The 22,978-nt window shown below is 45.6% G+C and overlaps 1 protein-coding gene and 1 pseudogene across 3 annotated transcripts in view; one reads left to right on the forward strand and one right to left on the reverse strand.

Annotated features, from left to right (window-relative positions):
• Positions 1-22,978, forward strand: part of LOC143817346 (protein XNDC1N-like) — a 313,063-nt pseudogene that overhangs the window by 266,268 nt on the left and 23,817 nt on the right. The window lies entirely within an intron of this gene.
• LOC143817344 (uncharacterized) lies at positions 4,248-8,582 on the reverse strand. Of its 2 annotated transcripts, XM_077298703.1 has the most exons (4): positions 6,745-7,515; positions 6,529-6,663; positions 5,680-5,854; positions 4,248-5,277 (listed from the first exon to the last, which is right to left on the reverse strand). In XM_077298703.1, exons 3-4 carry the CDS (start codon positions 5,747-5,749, stop codon positions 4,337-4,339), a joined length of 1,011 nt encoding a protein of 336 aa, XP_077154818.1. In that variant the 5' UTR covers positions 5,750-5,854; positions 6,529-6,663; positions 6,745-7,515; the 3' UTR covers positions 4,248-4,336. The 2 variants fall into 2 exon arrangements, 1 of the variants encoding a protein (XP_077154818.1); XR_013224121.1 differs by lacking the exons at positions 4,248-5,277; positions 5,680-5,854 and adding an exon at positions 8,417-8,582 and having other exon boundaries at positions 6,280-6,663; positions 6,745-8,010.

A 22,978-nucleotide genomic window follows, 5' to 3' on the forward strand; every position in this document is an offset into this window, starting at 1 on the left:
AATGTTTAGGCACACAGGGGCTTTCCAAACGCGACATTGTGTCAGCTAACGATGGAGATCATTTTTCATTCAAAAAGTCAAATGGCGCTCCTTCCCTTCCGAGCCTTACCATGTGCCCAAATAGTGGTTTACCCCCACATGTGAGGTATCGGTGTACTCACGAGAAATTGCCCAACAAAATTTAGGATCCAATTTATCCTGTTGCCCATGTGAAAATGAAAAAATTGAGGCTAAAATAATTTTTTTGTGAAAAAAAAGTACTTTTTCATTTTTACGGATCAATTTGTGAAGCACCTGGGGGTTTAAAGTGCTCACTATGCTTCTAGATAAGTTCCTTGGGGGGTCTAGTTTCCAAAATGGGGTCACTTGTGGGGGAGCTCCAATGTTTAGGCACACGGGGGCTCTCCAAACGCGACATGGTGTCCGCTAAAGATTGGAGCCAATTTTTCATTCAAAAAGTCAAATGGCGCTCCTTCCCTTCTGAGCCCTGCCGTGCGCCCAAACAGTGGTTTACCCCCACATATGAGGTATCAGCGTACTCAGGACAAATTGGACAACAACGTCCGTAGTCCAGTTTCTCCTTTTACCCTTGGGAAAATAAAAAAAATTGTTGCTAAAAGATCATTTTTGTGACTAAAAAGTTAAATGTTCATTTTTTACTTCCATGTTGCTTCTGCTGCTGTGAAACACCTGAAGGGTTAATAAACTTCTTGAATGTGGTTTTGAGCACCTTGAGGGGTGCAGTTTTTAGAATGGTGTCACTTTTGGGTATTTTCAGCCATATAGAACCCTCAAAATGACTTCAAATGTGAGGTGGTCCCTAAAAAAAATGGTTTTGTAAATTTTGTTGTAAAAATGAGAAATCACTGGTCAAATTTTAACCCTTATAACTTCCTAGCAAAAAAAAAATTTGTTTCCAAAATTGTGCTGATGTAAAGTAGACATGTGGGAAACATTATTTATTAACTATTTTGTGTCACATAACTCTCTGCTTTAACAGAATAAAAATTCAAAATGTGAAAATTGCGAAATTTTCAAAATTTTCGCCAAATTTCCATTTTTTTCACAAATAAACTCAGAAATTATCGACCTAAATTTACCACTAACATGAAGCCCAATATGTCACGAAAAAACAGTCTCAGAATCGCTAGGATCCGTTGAAGCGTTCCTGAGTTATTACCTCATAAAGGGACACTGGTCAGAATTGCAAAAAACGGCAAGGTCATTAAGGCCAAAATAGGCTGGGTCATGAAGGGGTTAAATGCATGTACAGTAAGATGCACACAAGCTGTAATAATTGTATATGTCACTGACATCTCTAGTACCATTTTCTCAGGTACCAGAAATACTAGGACTAGTGATGAGCGAGCACTAAAATGCTCGGGTGCTTGTTGCTCGGGTCGAGCAGATTGGAATGCTTGGATGCTCGACCTGAGCAACGAGCCCAATGTAAGTCTATAGGAAACCTGAGCTTTTTTGCCTTAACCCCCCGGAGGTCTTTTTAGGGTATCAAAACATCGGAAATCTATGGGAACAGTTCTCAAATGACACGGGAACATAGTGGGGAAGACTCCTAGAAGCATTTCTGACCCCCAGGTCACTGTTGTGAACAATGTCATGCCATTTTTACAGGCGCACATTAAAACATACAGAAATGAAACCAAAATGGATTTTCCTGGGAAATATGTTGAGGTACATCCTTTCCAGGGTAATGACTTGTATATAAGGCTACTTTCACACTAGCGTTTTTCTGCAGACGTCGAAATGCGTCGTTTTGTGGAAAAAACCCATCCTGCAAAATGTCCCGCAGGATGCGTTTTTTTCCCATAGACTTGTATTGGCGACGCATTGCGACAGATTGTCATACGTCGTGTACGTCGTACGACATATGCGTCGAAGATTGGAAAAAACGTTGATTGTAACGTTTTTTGTCTCCGCCTAAAAAAGTGTCACGACGCATCCTGCGGCATGTGTCGTTGGCTACAGTGGAAGCCTATGGACGCAGGATCCGTTGACATACGTCGTACGACGCAATGCAGCGCTGCAATACGTTTTTTTACACTGAGCATGCTCAGAAGCAGGATTTTGTTGCCAATTGGCCAGACACCCCCAAATCTATATAAACCTGGCCTGGGCCAGGACACTGAGTGTTTATCCGCACTCCTGACTCTGTATCTTCTGTTGCTTCTTGTTTTGCTTGTCTGCCTTTTATCCTTCATACTCTGCGGTCCTGGCCCTTGTTGATCCATGTTCCTTTCTGTCACTCTGACCTACGGCTTAGTGATTCCATCTCTCCAGAAACAGTGGTAGATAAGAAAAAGGGGAATGAGGAAGAGAAACGTTAAAAGGCCTATTTATTTTGTAAGCTACACACAATATTGAATCTCAGTAGGAAGGAAAAGACCAGAAGGTGAATCTCTGAGACAGGAACGAGCAATACTTCTTTCTCCGATTCTAGTCAAACTGGTCATTGATTAAAATCTTTGGGTTTTTCAGACGGTCAGCGATTCTATCAAGATTCTAAGACCTTATTTTCAGTAATCTGTTTCCCAGACATCGACCTAATATAAGAAATAGGAAGGACTGGTGGCGCTGATGTGGCTAATAAGCCCAATGTTTAAGCACATAATTATTTTTGGATCTTTTATTGATAACAATTCTATAATATAATTCAGCTCCTAATATAATTCACCCCCATAGGCAGCCTCTATAGTATAATGCAGCCCCTAATATAATGCAACCTCATAGGCAGCCTCTATAGCATAATGCACCCGCCATAGGCAGACTCTAAAGTGTAATGCACCCCCTGTAGTCAGACTCCATAGTATAATGCACCCCCCGTAGGCAGACTCTATAGTATAATGTACCTCCCATAAGGAGACTATAGTATAATGCAGCCCCTAATGTAATGCACCCCTATAGGCAGCCTCTATAGCATAGTGCACCCGCCATAGGCAGACTCTATAGTATAATGCACCCCCATAGGCAGACTCTATAGCATAATGCAGCCCCTAATATAATGTACCACCATAGGCAGCCTATATAGTATAATGCATCCCCCATAGGCCGACTCTGTAGTATAATGCATCCCCCATAGGCAGACTCTATAGTATAATGCAGACTCTATAGTGTAAGGCAGCCTCTAATATTATGCCCCCCCCATAGGCAGCCTCTATAGTATAATGTAGGCCCATAGGCAGCCTCTATAGTATAATGCACCCCCACAGGCAGCCTTTATAGTATAATGCAGCCCCCAAACGCAGCCTTTATAGTATAATGCATCCCATAGACAGCCTCTATAATATAATGCACCGCCACAGGCAGCCTCTATAGTATAATTCAGCCCCTAATATAATGCACCTCCAAAGGCAGCTTCTATAATATAATGCACCCCCTAGTATAATGTAATATAATGCTCCCCCATAGGCAGCCTCTATAGTATAACGCAGCCCCATAGGCAGCCTCTATAGTATAATGCAGCCCCTAATATAATGCACCCCCATAGGCAGCCTCTATAGTGTAATGCAGCCCCTAATATAATGCACCCCCATAGGCAGCCCCTAATATAATGCACCCCTATAGGCAGCCTCTATAGTGTAATGCAGCCCCTAATATAATGCACCCCTATAGGCAGCCTCTATAGTATAACGCAGCCCCATAGGCAGCCTCTATAGTATAATGCAGCCCCTAATATAATGCACCCCCATAGGCAGCCTCTATAGTATAACGCAGCCCCATAGGCAGCCTCTATAGTATAATGCAGCCCCTAATATAATGCACCCCCATAGGCAGCCTCTATAGTATAACGCAGCCCCATAGGCAGCCTCTATAGTATAATGCAGCCCCTAATATAATGCACCCCCATAGGCAGCCTCTATAGTGTAGTGCACCCCCATATATATGGACACTCACGTGCAGCGTAGTAAATCAGATTAGAAGTAGTACAATAGATTTAGTGCTTGTTTTGTAATTGGAGCAAACTGTCCACAGATTTAATAGAGGTGTTGCCTCAGAAATTGCAGAACGGATTATGGCAAGTATGGGGACCACTAGAGCTAAATGGATTCTGTAATGCAGTGGCGGACATATCATCGATGTAGTTTAGAAAATTCCGGAAATGATGCATAAATAGGTAAAAAGTAGTTGCATCGTGTGACTGTTCCTCTATAAATGTATCAATAGGGCAGTACACGAAGAAACTCCTGGTAACATAGAAAACTGAAAAAATGGAGTGCCGACTTCATAAGTATAAAAAACATACATTTTATTTAGTAAAAATCATTAATAAAGGAAATAAATATATATTGGGGATGGATACACGAGCACATGTTGGGATTTATGCTCTTCTCTGTCTGTTCTGTTGGAAACAGTTTTGGCGGCAGTAAGGACAGTAGCGGTTTTGGCGGAGCCATGGTGTAATGCAGCTCTGATGAAAAAGATGTCGGCAGGGCAGCACAATAAGCTGCTCACCTACTTCATAATCACCTAGGCATATGGCACAAGAAGGAATCTCCTCCTGGCCTGTGGCGCTCCTGGTAGGAAGGCGTTCTATTTGCCGTATCCTTGTCATTCCTCTCCGCCGTCCTCTCCTCCGCAGGGGTGCAGCCTGCGGTGGTGTTGTATCCTCAACTGAATCTAATCCGGCCTGATTCTCAGCATCTGTGCCCACGGATGGTGGAATAAACCTTGGCTGAGGATCGGCCCCGGAGGTGGTTGCCGCTTCATTTCCACCACTCCTGTTATTGCTGCTGCTCGGTAGTGACGCATCAGCAGAACTGTGACGGTCAGGGAGCGTGGTCGGTGGTAAAGCTTCCACAGGCCTGAGATTGTCAGGGAGCGTGGTCGGTGGTAAAACTTCCGCAGGCCTGAGATTGTCAGGGCGCGTGGTCGGTGGTAAAACTTCCGCAGGCCTGAGATTGTCAGGGCGCGTGGTCGGTGGTAAAGCTTCCGCAGGCCTGAGATTGTCAGGGAGCGTGGTCGGTGGTAAAGCTTCCGCAGGCCTGAGATTGTCAGGGAGCGTGGTCGGTGGTAAAACTTCCGCAGGCCTGAGATTGTCAGGGCGCGTGGTCGGTGGTAAAGGCTCAGGAGAGATGGGACGGTCAGGTAGCGGCCTATGTGGCGAACGGCTCCTGTGTCTGGTCTCCTCTGGTACTGAGCGCCTGGATGGGTCTCTAACTCTTCTTCTTCTCTCTGGAGAAGGTAAATAATCTCTGTCATCTTCAATCCTTCCTCCTCTTGTCTGAGACGACCTGAGTCTTCCGATCACAGGGCTCTGATCTGAAGAGAAAAACCATGTATTATAATGACAGAAAATGTCATAAATGACAGGTACAAATGTATCTATCATCTATTATCTATCTATTATTTCTCTATAACTTTTTACTGGGCCGGGACACCGCTCTGCACAGACCCAAGAATTATCTAAGCACGTCGACCCCTGTTGTGAGCGATGTGTGCTGGTCTGAGGGTCCGGACCCCACCGATCGTCACTACTACAATACCCAGAGTTATTAGTTTAGTTCCCCGTCTAACATTGTCCCCAGTATACAGGCAGAAATATTTCTAACTCCTCTTATGGAAAGAACTAGAGAGTGGAACCTGTTGTTACTGGGGTGACGATAAAAAGACCCCGGTATAATCCCCCCACACACACCCCTTACATTGTAAAGGTTCACTTACTTCGGTTTTCTGGCCGGTTCATCCATGCAATGTTGTCCATGATCAGCTGCCTCAATTCCCGAGAACTCATGGTTTCTCCTCAAAAGTGTTCAGTAAAGTGCTCTTCCGGCGCACAATAGTCGCAGATCTCACAGCGCAGAGCAACACGCAGAAGTCACTCAGTGCGCGAGAAGTCCTGCAGAATAATCCACAAATGGAAAAAAGTTATAGGACAATAAACAGCAAATGCCAAAAAGTAGTGACCATAAGTAGTATGGCAGGACGAGAAGGTGAAGCCACAAAACATCGAGAAAGTGTTTACATGGGAACTGCCCGGCAACAAATTGTATAAATCACTAGTATAAGTGATTATAAGAAACTTCGTAACATATGATATCAGAGAAATCGGCTTTAATCTATTCTTATGGGTCAATTCCTCCCCTTCCCCGTCTCCTGAGCTCATTAACTCTGAATAACCTCCTGTAATCCGTCTTGCTCTGCACAGAGATTTCACAAGTTAGGAGGCAGAGGAGGAGCACTGCCAGGAGGAAGCACAGAATCATTGTCCTGCAGGATTCTAGCAGGTATATTAGCTTAGACCAGAGCTGGATTCACAGCTGCAATGCTCAGTACTGATATATACTTTCCTCCATGGCTCTGTGCTACCTAAGGAAAGAGGTAAAATACTTTTTGTGCGGGAGACACCGATTCAAAGACAAATGCAAATTAGAGATAGTGACTGTAGGGTGAAAACTGTAGAACAATACAAAATACCATACAAGCCATATAATGGGCGGAAATGGCGCTATTCCTCACATCATGGTCACACATTGCAACTTAGGCTTAAATGTTACAGAAAAGTATCGTTACCGTCTAACTACTTTACTCTTCTTGTAAATCCAAGAAATGTGATGTCACTAGTAGTGCTACAGAATTCAGCTGGGATCTTAGTAATCGACAGGGATCTTCTTGTCAAGATTTCAGCTCTGTAGTCGTTTATCAACCCTAAAAGGAACAATAGATCGGTCAGATTTTATTCTTTTATTTTTAGGCAGGAAATGTTTGTTATGACCTCAGAATACTTACAGTAATATCTGGTGAATTCCCGATGGAAATAAGATTCCTAATCCAGAACAAAGTTTACACTTGGAGTTTTCAACGCTCAACAAGTAAAACTTTGAGAACCTTCCAGCAGTAGAGAATTATTCCACCTGTAGTATAAGGAACAGATGAGTTTTTACCATTTTATTCCTCAGTTCTGTGTGTAGAGCCCGGGTCGGACTGGCCATGGGCGTGGGGAGCAGTGAATATTAATTTCTCTTTAGCAGCGGGCACAGGCTTTAGCCGCAGCAGTCGGCTCCTTCCTCCTGTCGCCTGCTGCTCCACCGCTGCTGCCCCCAGCATGTGCCGCATTCAACTGTATCGGCATCATAGGTGCAATAATAGAGGAGAGGGCATCAGATGATACTCCCTGCTCCATCATTGCCCTCTGCCTCTGACACAGCCGGTGCGCGATGACGTCACCTCATACTGTGTGCCGGGCAGATGGCAGTGCAGCTGCTGAGACTGGAGCAGAGTCTGGAACCGCAGGGGAATGAGGAGGAGAGGTGAGGATTGTGGGATATATATATATCAGTTAGTACTGGTGGCCATAAGACTGTAGTACTGTGGGGCTGTATTATATTCTATGGAGAGGCTACATTATATTCTATGGAGGGGCTGCATTATATTATATGAGGGGGCTGCATTATATTCTATGAGGGGGCTGCATTATATTATATAAGGGGGCTACATTATACTCTATGGGAGGAGATGCATTATACTCTATGAGGGGGCTGCATTATATTTTATGAGGGGGGCTACATTATATTTTATGAGGGGGGGCTACATTATACTCTGACACAAGTTTTATTTCAGATCTAAACCAAATAATTTTCAGCTTTAGGCCACGTTCACATGCTCAGTATTTGGTCAGTATTTTCCAGCAGTAAGAACTGCCTTAATGGCATCAGACACCCGACAAGCAGCCAACAAGTAGCCGAATGATAGTGGTTAAATGTGGCAGGTTGTCAGGTGCAATTCTGGCCTAACTCAGTGGTCGGTGCCGACAGCCGTGGTCCGGCCTCCTCCACTTATCTAATTAGTGTAAGAAGATGGACCCCGGAGGCGGCAGCTCGTCCGCCATTATACTCACTCTACAGATGTCCGGCTCTGCGGGGTCCTGTACACGCTGACGTTCTCTTCTCAGCTTATGTAGGTGGTGACTGATGTCCCCTCTGTGGTCCTGGACCAGACAGCCAGGAGCTGACGTCCCCTCTGTGGTCCTGGACCAGACAGAGTCAGGAGGGAGATCTGAAGGGGAGGAGAAAACATTGGAGCCATATTACACGTTATAATCCCTGGTGCAGCCCGCCCTGCCCCATACAGGTAGAGCGCTGGCTGCCATTATTATTACTACTATTTATTAATAAAGGAAATCTCCCCTCGTCCCCCTGTAAATTGCTGGACACTGATATTTGCTCCCTGGTTTTCTCTCGGCCATTCCTACTCTTATATCCGGTCACTGAGGACTGGATTTGTTTCATGAATTGTAAATAAAAATATTCATGAAAACGTTTTTTTCTGTTGTATTGTGCCGTGATTTGTGCCGGACGAGTTACTCATCTCCAGGGGCAATGGCCGCTTCCCATCCACCAGAATACAAGGAAAGGAATCAGGAGAAAAACTTCTAGATTCCTAACAGCCTCAATAGATTTACCTCCAGATGGAGAAGTCCTCAGTCAGTAATCTTCAGGAAAATCCAGAAGTATTCCGCTAATGCAGATTTTAAAAATCCACTAATAGAGAATGTATATGCTATTCCACAAGTAAATCGCTAATCTCACAAGGAGAAAAACTAGGTAAGTGTTGTCAGAAGACACAAATACCAAGTCTGAGCCAGTGAGATGGAACGGAGGGTTTTTAAGGTTCCGCTCTATTGTGACATCATCACTCACCTGTGTGACATCACTGCCCGCTTCCATATAAGGTAAGTGACGATGTCACAATGCAGCGGAATAACCAATACTTTTTCTCTCACTATCTGCCTCTTATAAAGCAGCTGATAATGATGGAGGCACAAATAGGGATGAATGAAATAACATCCTGGCAATTTCCAGGTGTTAGATTACAGCCGGTGGTTACAGAGGTTTGGCTGAGCGTTTCCCATTTCCAATTCTCATCATATGACATTATAACATATTTCATCTTTTTTGACAGTTTCTTTTATCTTCTCATTCTGTCTAGAAAGATACATTGAACTATATAATCTAGTGCTCAGGATAAAGTCTTCAAGCATTTGGTGTCATTATTGGATTTTCTCACATTTCCACTGATAGGGGGCAGTGTTCTGGGAATTGTGTCATCATGTGATTCCAGGCCGACCATCACCAGGACCTCATGTCCTCATACAGTCTATTGGATGGATGATAACGTTAGTCAAAGGGGCATTTCCATGATAGAAGTGATGACAGGACATGAGCGAATATGTTTGTAAAACGATCGACAAACATAAATTGGGCACGAATGTGGCACATGCGGATTCGTGATCGGGAACACGAGCATTTTACTTTTATATGTAAAATTCAGTAAAAGTGCGGGAAAATAATTGTATTGTCACTAAAGTATTTTAAAGTAGATAATAAATAGATAATAGATAGATAGATAATAGATGATAGATAATAGATAGATGATGATAAATAGATAGATAATAGATAGATAATTGATAGTGAGATAGGTACATAGATAATAGATTGATGATAGATAATTGATAGATTATAGATAGATAGATAAAAAGCCGGTAATTTATGTGCCGCATACAGTAAAATCAGAGTGACAGGTTAGAATAGATAGGATAGATATATACACAGAGTACATAGATATATAGATGTCAGTGACACACACATATATATGTATATATATTATATAGATAGAAGAAAAGCCGGCAATTCAGCAGCCACGTACTCTAAAATGACACCGGGACCCGACAGTCTAGAAGAGATGGATTACACACATAGATACAGATATATGGGTTATACACATAGAATAGATGGATATATAGATGTCAGTGACATATACAATTAGTACAGTGTGTGTGCAGCTTTCTGTACATGTTGTGAGGGGTTGACACACTCCGCTGCTTTCCCAGGTAGACAGAGGAAACATTCTGGTAGATGATCACCTGCTGGTTTATTGTGGATAGCATAAACCTTGGCGGGTTCAGCAAAATAAACCGAGACTTGCTGGCATAAAGGTAAAACGAAGAAAACACAGCCCATATGAGTCCTTTCCCTGCAGGATTCCCCTGCAGTTGACCCGCACAGTTGGAGTTCCTGCTCTCCTAAGAGACACTGCCTGATTCTCATTACCAGGTATTTAACATCCCATGTGAGTTCATCCACACGGAACATTGGGTACACTGGACACCTCATTGAGCCTGCGGAGGTCATTACAAAATCGCCACTCGCCATTGGGCTTCGATACGAGGACGATGGGACTTGACCAGCCACTTCTTGATTCCTCTATCACCTCGAGGTCCAGCATTCTCTTCACCTCCTTGGAAATTATCTCCTGGTGTGGTTCGGGGATTCTGTAGGGTTTGAGGTTTTCCCTTACATGCGGCTCTGTTAGCACGTCATGTTCAACGCCTCTGTGCGTCTGGCAACTCCGAGAGCAGGTCCCAGTTCTCCTGCAGCAGTTCCCTAAATTGTTGCTTTTGGGCCGGCGTTAGTATGTCAGCAATCTTGACCTCCTCAAGCCCGAGTCACGGTCCCGCTAAGGTTTGAGTGAGTTGACATGGTATACCTGTAAAAGCTAAGTATACAGTTGTGAGCTGATATTAATAGCCTGGGATGCTCCATGGGTATTATCCCCTTCCCAGGCTATAAACATCTGCCCCAGCCGTCGGCTTTCCCTCTGCTGGTTAAGAAAATTACACGGGGTCTCACACCATTTTTTCTTTTAACCCCTTCCCGACCTTTGACGCATACGCTGCGTCATGAAAGTCGGTGCCAATCCGACCTGTGACGCAGCGTATGCGTCATGGAATGATCGCGTCCCTGCAGATCGGGTGAAAGGGTTAACTCCAATTTCACCCGATCTGCAGGGACAGGGGGAGTGGTGCTTCAGCCCAGGGGAGGGTGGCTTCACCCCCCCCGTGGCTACGATCGCTCTGATTGGCTGTTGAAAGTGAAACTGCCAATCAGCGATTTGTAATATTTCACCTAAAAAACTGGTGAAATATTACAATCCAGCCATGGCCGATGCTGCAATATCATCGGCCATGGCTGGATTGTAATATTTCACTGAAGTGACACCCCCCCACCCCACCGATCGCCCCCCCCAAGCCACCAATCTGTCCCGTAGTCCCCTCCGTCCTGTGCTCCGCTCCCCCGTCCTCCTGTCCGCTCCCCCCGTGCTCCTATGTCACCCCCCCGTACTCCGATGCCCCCCCCCGTGCCCCGATCTCCCCCCCCTTATACTTACCGAGGCTCCCGGTGTCGGTCCGTCTTCTCCATGGGCGCCGCCATCTTCCAAAATGGCAGTGCTCCCGCCGAATCTGCCAGCCGGCAGATTCGTTACAAGTACATTTTGATCGCTGTGGTAGGTTCTATCACAGCGATCAAAATAAAAAAATAATAAATAACCCCCCCCCTTTATCACCCCCATAGGTAGGGACAATAATAAAATAAAGAAAATATTTTTTTTTCTTTTTCCACTAGGGTTAGGGTTAGAACTAGGGGTAGGGGTAGGGTTACGGGTAGGGTTAGGGGTAGGGTTAGGGTTATGGCATGTGCACACAGTGCGGATTTGGCAGCGGATTGGCCGCGGATCAGCAGCGGATTGGCCGCGGATCCGCAGCGGATTGGCCGCTGCGAATTCGTAGCAGTTTTCCATCAGGTTCACAGTACCATGTACACCTATGGAAAACCAAATCCGCTGTGCCCATGGTGCGGAAAATTCCGTGCAGAAACGCTGCGTTGTATTTTCCGCAGCATGTCAATTCTTTGTGCGGATTCCGCAGCGTTTTACACCTGTTCCTCAATAGGAATCCGCAGGTGAAATCCGCACAAAAAAACACTGGAAATCTGCTGTAAATCCGCAGGTAAAACGCAGTGCCTTTTACCTGCAGATTTTTCAAAAATCGTGCGGAAAAATCTCACACGAATCCGCAACGTGGGCACATAGCCTTAGGGTTAGGGTTGGAATTAGAGTTAGGGTTGGAATTAGGGCTAGGATTGGAAATAGGGTTAAGATTAGGCTTGTGGTTAGGGTTACGGATAGGGTTAGGGGTGTGTTGGGGTTACAGTTGTGGTTAGGGTTGGGATTAGGGTTAGGGTTGGGATTAGGGTTACGGGTGTGTTGCGGTTAGGGTTGTGGTTAGGGGTGTGTTGGGGTTAGGGTTGTGATTAGGGTAATGGCTACAGTTGGGATTAGGATTAGGGGTGTGTTGGGGTTAGTGTTGAAGTTAGAATTGAGGGGTTTCCACTGTTTAGGCACATCAGGGGTCTCCAAACGCAACATGGCTGTTGTGAACTATACTTCTTGGGTCCCTCTTGTGGTCACTAGTGGTTTGGCACTTGGATTGTCTTTTCCCAGGTTGGTACTCACCTGTTCGTTAGGCCTGGGGTGTTGCTATTTAAACTTCCTGGATTCTCAGTCCAGTGCCTGGCATCGTTGTAATCAGTTCATTTCTGTTTGCTCCTGTCTTCAGGTCCTGGTTCTTTGCAAGATAAGCTAAGTCCTGCTTTCTTATTTTTTGTTTATTTGCATTGTTCATATTTTTGTCCAGCTTGTACAAAATGTGATTCCTGATATTGCTGGAAGCTCTAGGGGGCTGATATTCTCCCCCCTCACCGTTAGTCGGTTCGGGGGTTCTTGGATATTCAGCGTGGATATTTTGCAGGGTTTTTTGCTGACCATATAAGTCATCTTACTATCTTCTGCTATTAGTCAGTGGGCCTCTCTTTGCTAAAATCTAGTTCATTCTTACGTTTGTCTTTTCTTCTTACCTCACCGTTATTATTTGTTGGGGGCTTGTATTATAACTTTGGGGTCTTTTCTCTGGAGGCAAGAGAGGTCTTATTTTCCCTGACAGGGTTAGTTAGTTCTCCGGCTGGCGCGAGACGTCTAGAATCAACGTAGGCACGTTCCCCGGCTACTGTTAGTTGTTTGTGCTAGGATCAGGTATATGGTCAGCCTAGTTACCACTTCCCTATGAGCTGGTATTTATGTTTGCAGACTTTGCTGTAATCTCTGAGATCCTCTGCCATTGGGATCATAACAGTATGCCAGGCCAAGTGAATAGTTAATGCATTGCAGAAGCGGGATTAAAAAGAAAAGAAGTTCTGAGTTTTTTTTGTTTTTTTTCTCTTTCTTCCTTCCCCTTTTTCTCTGAGTGGCTTGAAGCTTTGCTGCAGACATGAATGTTCAGACCTTGATTACTAGTGTGGATCAGCTTGCTGCACGAGTGCAGGGCATTCAGGATTTTGTTGTTAGCAGTCCTATGTCAGAGCCTAAGATACCTATTCCTGAGCTGTTCTCTGGAGATCGATTTAAATTTAGGAATTTTAGGAATAATTGTAAATTGTTTCTATCTTTGAAACCTCGTTCGTCCGGAGATTCAGCTCAGCAAGTTAAAATTGTTATCTCCTTCTTGCGTGGCGACCCTCAGGTTTGGGCTTTCTCGTTGGCGCCAGGAGATCCGACATTGGCGGATGTTGATGCATTTTTTCTGGCGCTCGGATTGCTTTATGAGGAGCCTAATCTTGAAATTCAGGCAGAAAAAGCTCTACTGGCTATCTCTCAGGGCCAGGATGAAGCTGAAGTGTATTGCCAAAAATTTCGGAAATGGTCCGTGCTTACTCAGTGGAATGAATGTGCTCTGGCCGCAAATTTCAGAAATGGCCTGTCTGAAGCCATTAAGAATGTGATGGTGGGTTTCACAATTCCTACAAGTCTGAATGATTCTATGGCGCTGGCTATTCAGATTGATCGGCGTTTGCGGGAGCGCAAATCCGCTAATCCTCTGGCGGTGTTGTCTGAACGGACACCTGTCTCAATGCAATGTGATAGAATCCTGACTAGAACCGAACGACAAAATCATAGACGTCAGAATGGGCTGTGTTTTTACTGTGGTGATTCTACACGTTATATCAGCATGCTCTAAACGCCTAACCAAGGTTGTCAGTCCTGTCACCATTGGTAATTTGCAGCCTAAATTTATTTTGTCTGTGACTTTAATTTGCTCATTGTCTTCCTACCCTGTTATGGCGTTTGTGGATTCAGGTGCTGCCCTGAGTCTTATGGACTTGTCCTTTGCCAAGCGCTGCGGTTTTGTCCTGGAGCCTTTAAAAGTTCCGATTCCTCTCAGAGGAATTGATGCTACGCCACTGGCGGAAAATAAACCGCAGTATTGGACACAAGTGACCATGTGCATGACTCCTGAACATCGGGAGGTGATTCGTTTTCTTGTTCTGCATAAAATGAATGATTTGGTCGTTTTCGGTCTGCCATGGTTACAGACCCATAATCCAGTTTTGGATTGGAAAGCTATGTCTGTGTCGAGTTGGGGTTGTCAGGGAATTCATTGCGATTCTCCGCCGGTGTCTATTGCTTCTTCTACTCCTTCAGAAGTTCCTGAGTATTTGTGTGACTATCAGGATGTATTCAGTGAGTCCAGGTCCAGTGCTCTTCCTCCTCATAGGGACTGTGACTGCACTATAGATTTGATTCCTGGCAGTAAATTTCCTAAGGGACGATTATTTAATTTGTCTGTACCCGAGCATGCCGCGATGCGTTCTTATGTCAAGGAGTCTTTGGAGAAGGGGCATATGTTATGGTTCTCAATGGCAAGAGAACATAGCCCAGCAAACATAAGTACTAGCTCTTGGAAGGATGGAAACTAAACTGACCATGAACTAAACCTGCCGCACAACTAACAGTAGCCGGGTAGCGTTGCCTACGTTTTTTATCCCTAGACGCCCAGCGCCGGCCGGAGGACTAACTAATCCTGGCAGAGGAAAATATAGTCCTGGCTCACCTCTAGAGAAATTTCCCCGATAGGCAGACAGAGGCCCCCACATATATTGGCGGTGATTTTAGAAGAAATGACAAACGTAGTATGAAATTAGGTTTAGCAAAATTGAGGTCCGCTTACTAGATAGCAGGAAGACAGAAAGGGCACTTTCATGGTCAGCTGAAAACCCTATCAAAATACCATCCTGAAATTACTTTAAGACTCTAGTATTAACTCATAACATCAGAGTGGCAATTTCAGATCACAAGAGCTTTCCAGACACAGAAACGAAACTACAGCTGTGAACTGGAACAAAATGCAAAAACAAACGAGGACTAAAGTCCAACTTAGCTGGGAGTTGTCTAGCAGCAGGAACATGCACAGAAAGGCTTCTGATTACAATGTTGACCGGCATGGAAGTGACAGAGGAGCAAGGTTAAATAGCGACTCCCACATCCTGATGGGAACAGGTGAACAGAGGGGATGATGCACACCAGTTCAATTCCACCAGTGGCCACCGGGGGAGCCCAAAATCCAATTTCACAACAGTACCCCCCCCTCAAGGAGGGGGCACCGAACCCTCACCAGAACCACCAGGGCGATCAGGATGAGCCCTATGAAAGGCACGGACCAGATCGGAGGCATGAACATCAGAGGCAGTCACCCAAGAATTATCCTCCTGACCGTATCCCTTCCATTTGACCAGATACTGGAGTTTCCGTCTGGAAACACGGGAGTCCAAGATTTTTTCCACAACGTACTCCAACTCGCCCTCAACCAACACCGGAGCAGGAGGCTCAACGGAAGGCACAACCGGTACCTCATACCTGCGCAACAATGACCGATGAAAAACATTATGAATAGAAAAAGATGCAGGGAGGTCCAAACGGAAGGACACAGGGTTAAGAATCTCCAATATCTTGTACGGGCCGATGAACCGAGGCTTAAACTTAGGAGAAGAAACCCTCATAGGGACAAAACGAGAAGACAACCACACCAAGTCCCCAACACAAAGCCGAGGACCAACCCGACGCCGGCGGTTGGCAAAAAGCTGAGTCTTCTCCTGGGACAACTTCAAATTGTCCACTACCTGCCCCCAAATCTGATGCAACCTCTCCACCACAGCATCCACTCCAGGACAATCCGAAGATTCCACCTGACCAGAAGAAAATCGAGGATGAAACCCCGAATTACAGAAAAAAGGAGACACCAAGGTGGCAGAGCTGGCCCGATTATTGAGGGCAAACTCCGCTAAAGGCAAAAAAGCAACCCAATCATCCTGATCTGCAGACACAAAACACCTCAAATATGTCTCCAAGGTCTGATTCGTCCGCTCGGTCTGGCCATTAGTCTGAGGATGGAAAGCAGACGAGAAAGACAAATCTATGCCCATCCTAGCACAGAATGCTCGCCAAAATCTAGACACGAATTGGGTTCCTCTGTCAGAAACGATATTCTCCGGAATACCATGCAAACGGACCACATTTTGAAAAAACAGAGGAACCAACTCGGAAGAAGAAGGCAACTTAGGCAGGGGAACCAAATGGACCATCTTAGAGAAACGGTCACACACCACCCAGATGACAGACATCTTCTGAGAAACAGGAAGATCCGAAATAAAATCCATCGAGATGTGCGTCCAGGGCCTCTTCGGGATAGGCAAGGGCAACAACAATCCACTAGCCCGAGAACAACAAGGCTTGGCCCGAGCACAAACGTCACAAGACTGCACAAAGCCTCGCACATCTCGAGACAGGGAAGGCCACCAGAAGGACCTTGCCACCAAATCCCTGGTACCAAAGATTCCAGGATGACCTGTCAACGCAGAAGAATGAACCTCAGAAATGACTTTACTGGTCCAATCATCAGGAACAAACAGTCTACCAGGTGGGCAACGATCAGGTCTATCCGCCTGAAACTCCTGCAAGGCCCGCCGCAGGTCTGGAGAAACGGCAGACAATATCACTCCATCCTTAAGGATACCTGTAGGTTCAGAGTTACCAGGGGAGTCAGGCTCAAAACTCCTAGAAAGGGCATCCGCCTTAACATTCTTAGAACCCGGCAGGTAGGACACCACAAAATTAAACCGAGAGAAAAACAACGACCAGCGCGCCTGTCTAGGATTCAGGCGTCTGGCGGACTCAAGATAAATTAGATTTTTGTGGTCAGTCAATACCACCACCTGATGTCTAGCCCCCTCAAGCCAATGACGCCACTCCTCAAAAGCCCACTTCATGGCCAAAAGCTCCCGATTCCCAACATCATAATTCCGCTCGGCGGGCGAAAATTTACGCGAGAAAAAGGCACAAGGTCTCATCACGGAACAATCGGAACTTCTCTGCGACAAAACTGCCCCAGCTCCGATTTCAGAAGCGTCGACCTCAACCTGAAAAGGAAGAGCAACATCAGGCTGACGCAACACAGGGGCGGAAGAAAAGCGGCGCTTAAGCTCCCGAAAGGCCTCCACAGCAGCAGGGGACCAATCAGCAACATCAGCACCCTTCTTAGTCAAATCAGTCAATGGTTTAACAACATCAGAAAAACCAGCAATAAATCGACGATAAAAGTTAGCAAAGCCCAAAAATTTCTGAAGACTCTTAAGAGAAGAGGGTTGCGTCCAATCACAAATAGCCTGAACCTTGACAGGATCCATCTCGATGGAAGAGGGGGAAAAAATATATCCCAAAAAGGAAATCTTTTGAACCCCAAAAACGCACTTAGAACCCTTCACACACAAGGAATTAGACCGCAAAACCTGAAAAACCCTCCTGACCTGCTGGACATGAGAGTCCCAGTCATCCGAAAAAATCAAAATATCATCCAGATACACAATCATAAATTTATCCAAATAATCACGGAAAATGTCATGCATAAAGGACTGAAAGACTGAAGGGGCATTTGAAAGACCAAAAGGCATCACCAAATACTCAAAGTGGCCCTCGGGCGTATTAAATGCGGTCTTCCACTCATCCCCCTGCTTAATTCGCACCAAATTATACGCCCCACGGAGATCTATCTTAGAGAACCACTTGGCCCCCTTTATGCGAGCAAACAAATCAGTCAGCAGTGGCAACGGATATTGATATTTAACCGTGATTTTATTCAAAAGCCGATAATCAATACACGGTCTCAAAGAGCCATCTTTCTTAGCCACAAAGAAAAAACCGGCTCCTAAGGGAGATGACGAAGGACGAATATGTCCCTTTTCCAAGGACTCCTTTATATATTCTCGCATAGCAGCATGTTCAGGCACAGACAGATTAAATAAACGACCCTTAGGGTATTTACTACCCGGAATCAAATCTATGGCACAATCGCACTCCCGGTGCGGAGGTAATGAACCAAGCTTAGGTTCTTCAAAAACGTCACGATATTCAGTCAAGAATTCAGGAATCTCAGAGGGAATAGATGATGAAATGGAAACCACAGGTACGTCCCCATGCGTCCCCTTACATCCCCAGCTTAACACAGACATAGCTTTCCAGTCAAGGACTGGGTTATGAGATTGCAGCCATGGCAATCCAAGCACCAACACATCATGTAGGTTATACAGCACAAGAAAGCGAATAATCTCCTGATTATCCGGATTAATCCGCATAGTTACTTGTGTCCAGTATTGTGGTTTATTACTAGCCAATGGGGTGGAGTCAATCCCCTTCAGGGGTATAGGAGTTTCAAGAGGCTCCAAATCATACCCACAGCGTTTGGCAAAGGACCAATCCATAAGACTCAAAGCGGCGCCAGAGTCGACATAGGCATCCGCGGTAATAGATGATAAAGAACAAATCAGGGTCACAGATAGAATAAACTTAGACTGTAAAGTGCCAATTGAAACAGACTTATCAAGCTTCTTAGTACGCTTAGAGCATGCTGATATAACATGAGTTGAATCACCGCAATAGAAGCACAACCCATTTTTTCGTCTTAAATTCTGCCGTTCACTTCTGGACAGAATTCTATCACATTGCATATTCTCTGGCGTCTTCTCAGTAGACACCGCCAAATGGTGCACAGGTTTGCGCTCCCGCAGACGCCTATCGATCTGGATAGCCATTGTCATGGACTCATTCAGACCCGCAGGCACAGGGAACCCCACCATAACATCCTTAATGGCATCAGAGAGACCCTCTCTGAAATTCGCCGCCAGGGCGCACTCATTCCACTGAGTAAGCACAGCCCATTTACGGAATTTCTGGCAGTATATTTCAGCTTCGTCTTGCCCCTGAGATAGGGACATTAAGGCCTTTTCCGCCTGAAGCTCTAACTGAGGTTCCTCACAAAGCAACCCCAAGGCCAGAAAAAACGCATCCACATTGAGCAACGCAGGATCCCCTGGAGCCAATGCAAAAGCCCAATCCTGAGGGTCGCCCCGGAGCAAGGAAATCACAATCCTGACCTGCTGAGCAGGATCTCCAGCAGAGCGAGATTTCAGGGACAAAAACAACTTGCAATTATTTTTGAAATTTTGAAAGCAAGATCTATTCCCCGAGAAAAATTCAGGCAAAGGAATTCTAGGTTCAGATATAGGAACATGAACAACAAAATCTTGTAAATTTTGAACTTTCGTGGTGAGATTATTCAAACCTGCAGCTAAACTCTGAATATCCATTTTAAACAGGTGAACACAGAGCCATTCCAGGATTAGAAGGAGAGAGAGAGAGAGAAAGGCTGCAATATAGGCAGACTTGCAAGAGATACAATTACAAGCACACTCAGAACTGAAGGGAAGGGGAAAAAAAAAAAAAAAAAAATCTTCAGCAGACTTCTCTTTTCTCTCCTTTCTCTGTCAATTAATTTAACCCTTTTTGGGCCGGTCAAACTGTTATGGTTCTCAATGGCAAGAGAACATAGCCCAGCAAACATAAGTACTAGCTCTTGGAAGGATGGAAACTAAACTGACCATGAACTAAACCTGCCGCACAACTAACAGTAGCCGGGTAGCGTTGCCTACGTTTTTTATCCCTAGACGCCCAGCGCCGGCCGGAGGACTAACTAATCCTGGCAGAGGAAAATATAGTCCTGGCTCACCTCTAGAGAAATTTCCCCGATAGGCAGACAGAGGCCCCCACATATATTGGCGGTGATTTTAGAAGAAATGACAAACGTAGTATGAAATTAGGTTTAGCAAAATTGAGGTCCGCTTACTAGATAGCAGGAAGACAGAAAGGGCACTTTCATGGTCAGCTGAAAACCCTATCAAAATACCATCCTGAAATTACTTTAAGACTCTAGTATTAACTCATAACATCAGAGTGGCAATTTCAGATCACAAGAGCTTTCCAGACACAGAAACGAAACTACAGCTGTGAACTGGAACAAAATGCAAAAACAAACGAGGACTAAAGTCCAACTTAGCTGGGAGTTGTCTAGCAGCAAGAACATGCACAGAAAGGCTTCTGATTACAATGTTGACCGGCATGGAAGTGACAGAGGAGCAAGGTTAAATAGCGACTCCCACATCCTGATGGGAACAGGTGAACAGAGGGGATGATGCACACCAGTTCAATTCCACCAGTGGCCACCGGGGGAGCCCAAAATCCAATTTCACAACAGGCATATTCGTCCATCCTCTTCCCCTCTTGGTGCGGGATTCTTTTTTGTGGCCAAGAAAGACGGGTCTTTGAGACCTTGTATAGACTATCGGCTTCTGAATAAAATCACTGTTAAGTTTCAGTATCCTTTGCCACTATTGTCAGACTTGTTTGCTCGGATTAAGGGTGCCAAGTGGTTCACCAAGATAGATCTTCGTGGTGCGTACAACCTTGTGCGCATTAGGCAGGGAGATGAATGGAAAACTGCATTTAATACGCCCGAAGGTCATTTTGAGTACTTGGTGATGCCCTTTGGGCTCTCTAATGCTCCTTCAGTGTTTCAGTCCTTTATGCATGATATCTTCCGGAAGTATCTAGATAGATTTATGATTGTTTATCTGGATGATATTCTGTTTTTTTCTGATGATTGGGATTCTCATGTAAAGCAGGTCAGGATGGTGTTTCAGGTTTTGCGTGATAATGCTTTGTTTGTGAAGGGCTCAAAGTGCCTCTTTGGAGTGCTGAAGGTTTCCTTTTGGGGTTTTATTTTCTCCCCTTCTGCTGTGGAGATGGACCCAGTCAAGGTCCGAGCTATTCATGATTGGACTCAACCCACGTCTGTTAAGAGTCTTCAGAAGTTCTTGGGGTTTGCTAATTTCTACCGTCGTTTTATCGCTAACTTTTCTAGCGTTGTTAAACTTTTGACGGATATGACCAAGAAAGGTTCTGATGTGGCTAATTGGGCTCCTGCAGCCGTGGAGGCCTTCCAGGAGCTGAAGCGCCGGTTTACTTCGGCGCCTGTTTTGTGCCAGCCTGATGTCGCACTTTCCTTTCAGGTTGAAGTGGATGCTTCTGAGATCGGTGCTGGGGCTGTTTTGTCGCAGAGAGGCTCTGGTTGCTCTGTGATGAGACCATGTGCTTTTTTCTCTAGGAAGTTTTCGCCTGCTGAGCGGAACTATGATGTTGGTAATCGGGAGTTGTTGGCCATGAAGTGGGCATTTGAGGAGTGGCGTCATTGGCTCGAGGGTGCTAAGCATCGTGTGGTGGTCTTGACTGATCACAAAAATCTGATGTATCTCGAGTCTGCTAAGCGCCTGAATCCTAGACAGGCTCGTTGGTCATTGTTTTTCTCTGGTTTTGACTTTGTGGTCTCGTACCTGCCTGGTTCGAAGAATGTTAAGGCTGATGCTCTTTCTAGGAGCTTTGTGCCTGACTCTCCTGGAGTCTCGGAGCCAGCTGGTATTCTTAAAGAGGGAGTAATCGTGTCGGCCATATCTCCTGATTTGCGACGTGTGTTGCAGAGATTTCAGGCTGGTAGACCTGACTCTTGTCCACCCGACAGACTGTTTGTTCCTGATAAATGGACCAGCAGAGTTATTTCCGAGGTTCATTCCTCGGTGTTGGTAGGGCATCCGGGAATTTTTGGTACCCGAGATTTGGTGGCTAGGTCCTTTTGGTGGCCTTCCTTGTCACAGGATGTGCGGTCATTTGTGCAGTCCTGTGGGACTTGTGCTCGGGCTAAGCCTTGTTGTTCTCGTGCTAGCGGGTTGCTTTTGCCCTTGCCCGTCCCGAAGAGGCCTTGGACACACATTTCCATGGATTTCATTTCTGATCTTCCGGTGTCTCAAGGAATGTCTGTCATCTGGGTGGTGTGTGATCGTTTTTCCAAGATGGTCCATTTGGTGCCCTTGCCTAAGTTGCCTTCCTCTTCCGATCTAGTTCCTTTGTTTTTTCAGAATGTGGTTCGTTTGCACGGCATTCCTGAGAATATCGTGTCCGACAGAGGATCCCAGTTTGTGTCCAGATTCTGGCGATCTTTTTGTGCTAAAATGGGCATTGATTTGTCGTTTTCATCTGCCTTTCATCCTCAGACCAATGGCCAAACGGAGCGAACTAATCAGACACTGGAGGCTTATTTGAGATGTTTTGTTTCTGCGGACCAGGATGATTGGGTGACCTTCTTGCCATTGGCTGAGTTTGCCCTTAATAATCGGGCTAGTTCCGCTACATTGGTTTCGCCATTCTTCTGCAACTCTGGTTTTCATCCTCGTTTCTCCTCGGGTCATGTTGAGTCTTCTGACTGTCCTGGGGTGGATTCCGTGGTGGATAGGTTGCAGCGGATTTGGAATCATGTGGTGGACAACTTGAAGTTGTCACAGGAGAAGGCTCAGCGTTTTGCCAACCGCCGCCGCGGTGTGGGTCCCCGACTTCGTGTTGGGGAATTGGTTTGGTTGTCTTCTCGGTATGTCCCTCTGAAGGTTTCCTCTCCTAAGTTTAAGCCTCGCTTTATTGGTCCTTATAAAATTTTGGAAGTTCTTAACCCGGTTTCTTTTCGTTTGGATCTTCCGGTGTCGTTTGCCATTCACAACGTGTTCCATAGGTCTTTGTTGCGGCGGTACGTTGTGCCTGTGGTTCCTGCTGTTGAGCCTCCTGCTCCGGTGTTGGTTGAGGGCGAGTTGGAGTACGTGGTGGAGAAGATCTTGGATTCTCGTCTCTCTAGACGGAGGCTTCAGTATTTGGTCAAATGGAAGGGCTATGGTCAGGAGGATAATTCGTGGGTGGTCGCCTCTGATGTTCATGCGGCCGATTTGGTTCGTGCCTTCCACGCTGCTCATCCTGATCGCCCTGGTGGTCTTGGTGAGGGTTCGGTGACCCCTCCTTAAAGGGGGGGTACTGTTGTGAACTATACTTCTTGGCTCCCTCTTGTGGTCACTAGTGGTTTGGCACTTGGATT

This window comes from Ranitomeya variabilis, chromosome 3 (genome assembly GCF_051348905.1).
Source record: "Ranitomeya variabilis isolate aRanVar5 chromosome 3, aRanVar5.hap1, whole genome shotgun sequence".
Classification (NCBI taxonomy): domain Eukaryota; kingdom Metazoa; phylum Chordata; class Amphibia; order Anura; family Dendrobatidae; genus Ranitomeya; species Ranitomeya variabilis.

Excerpts from the sequence above, each read along its gene's own strand:
- LOC143817344 (XM_077298703.1), bottom strand. The coding sequence starts at position 5,749 with ATGAGTTCTCGGGAATTGAGGCAGCTGATCATGGACAACATTGCATGG. Across the intron at positions 5,278-5,679 it reads GAACCGGCCAGAAAACCGAA|ATCAGAGCCCTGTGATCGGA; the intron begins GTAAGTGAACCT and ends TTTTCTCTTCAG.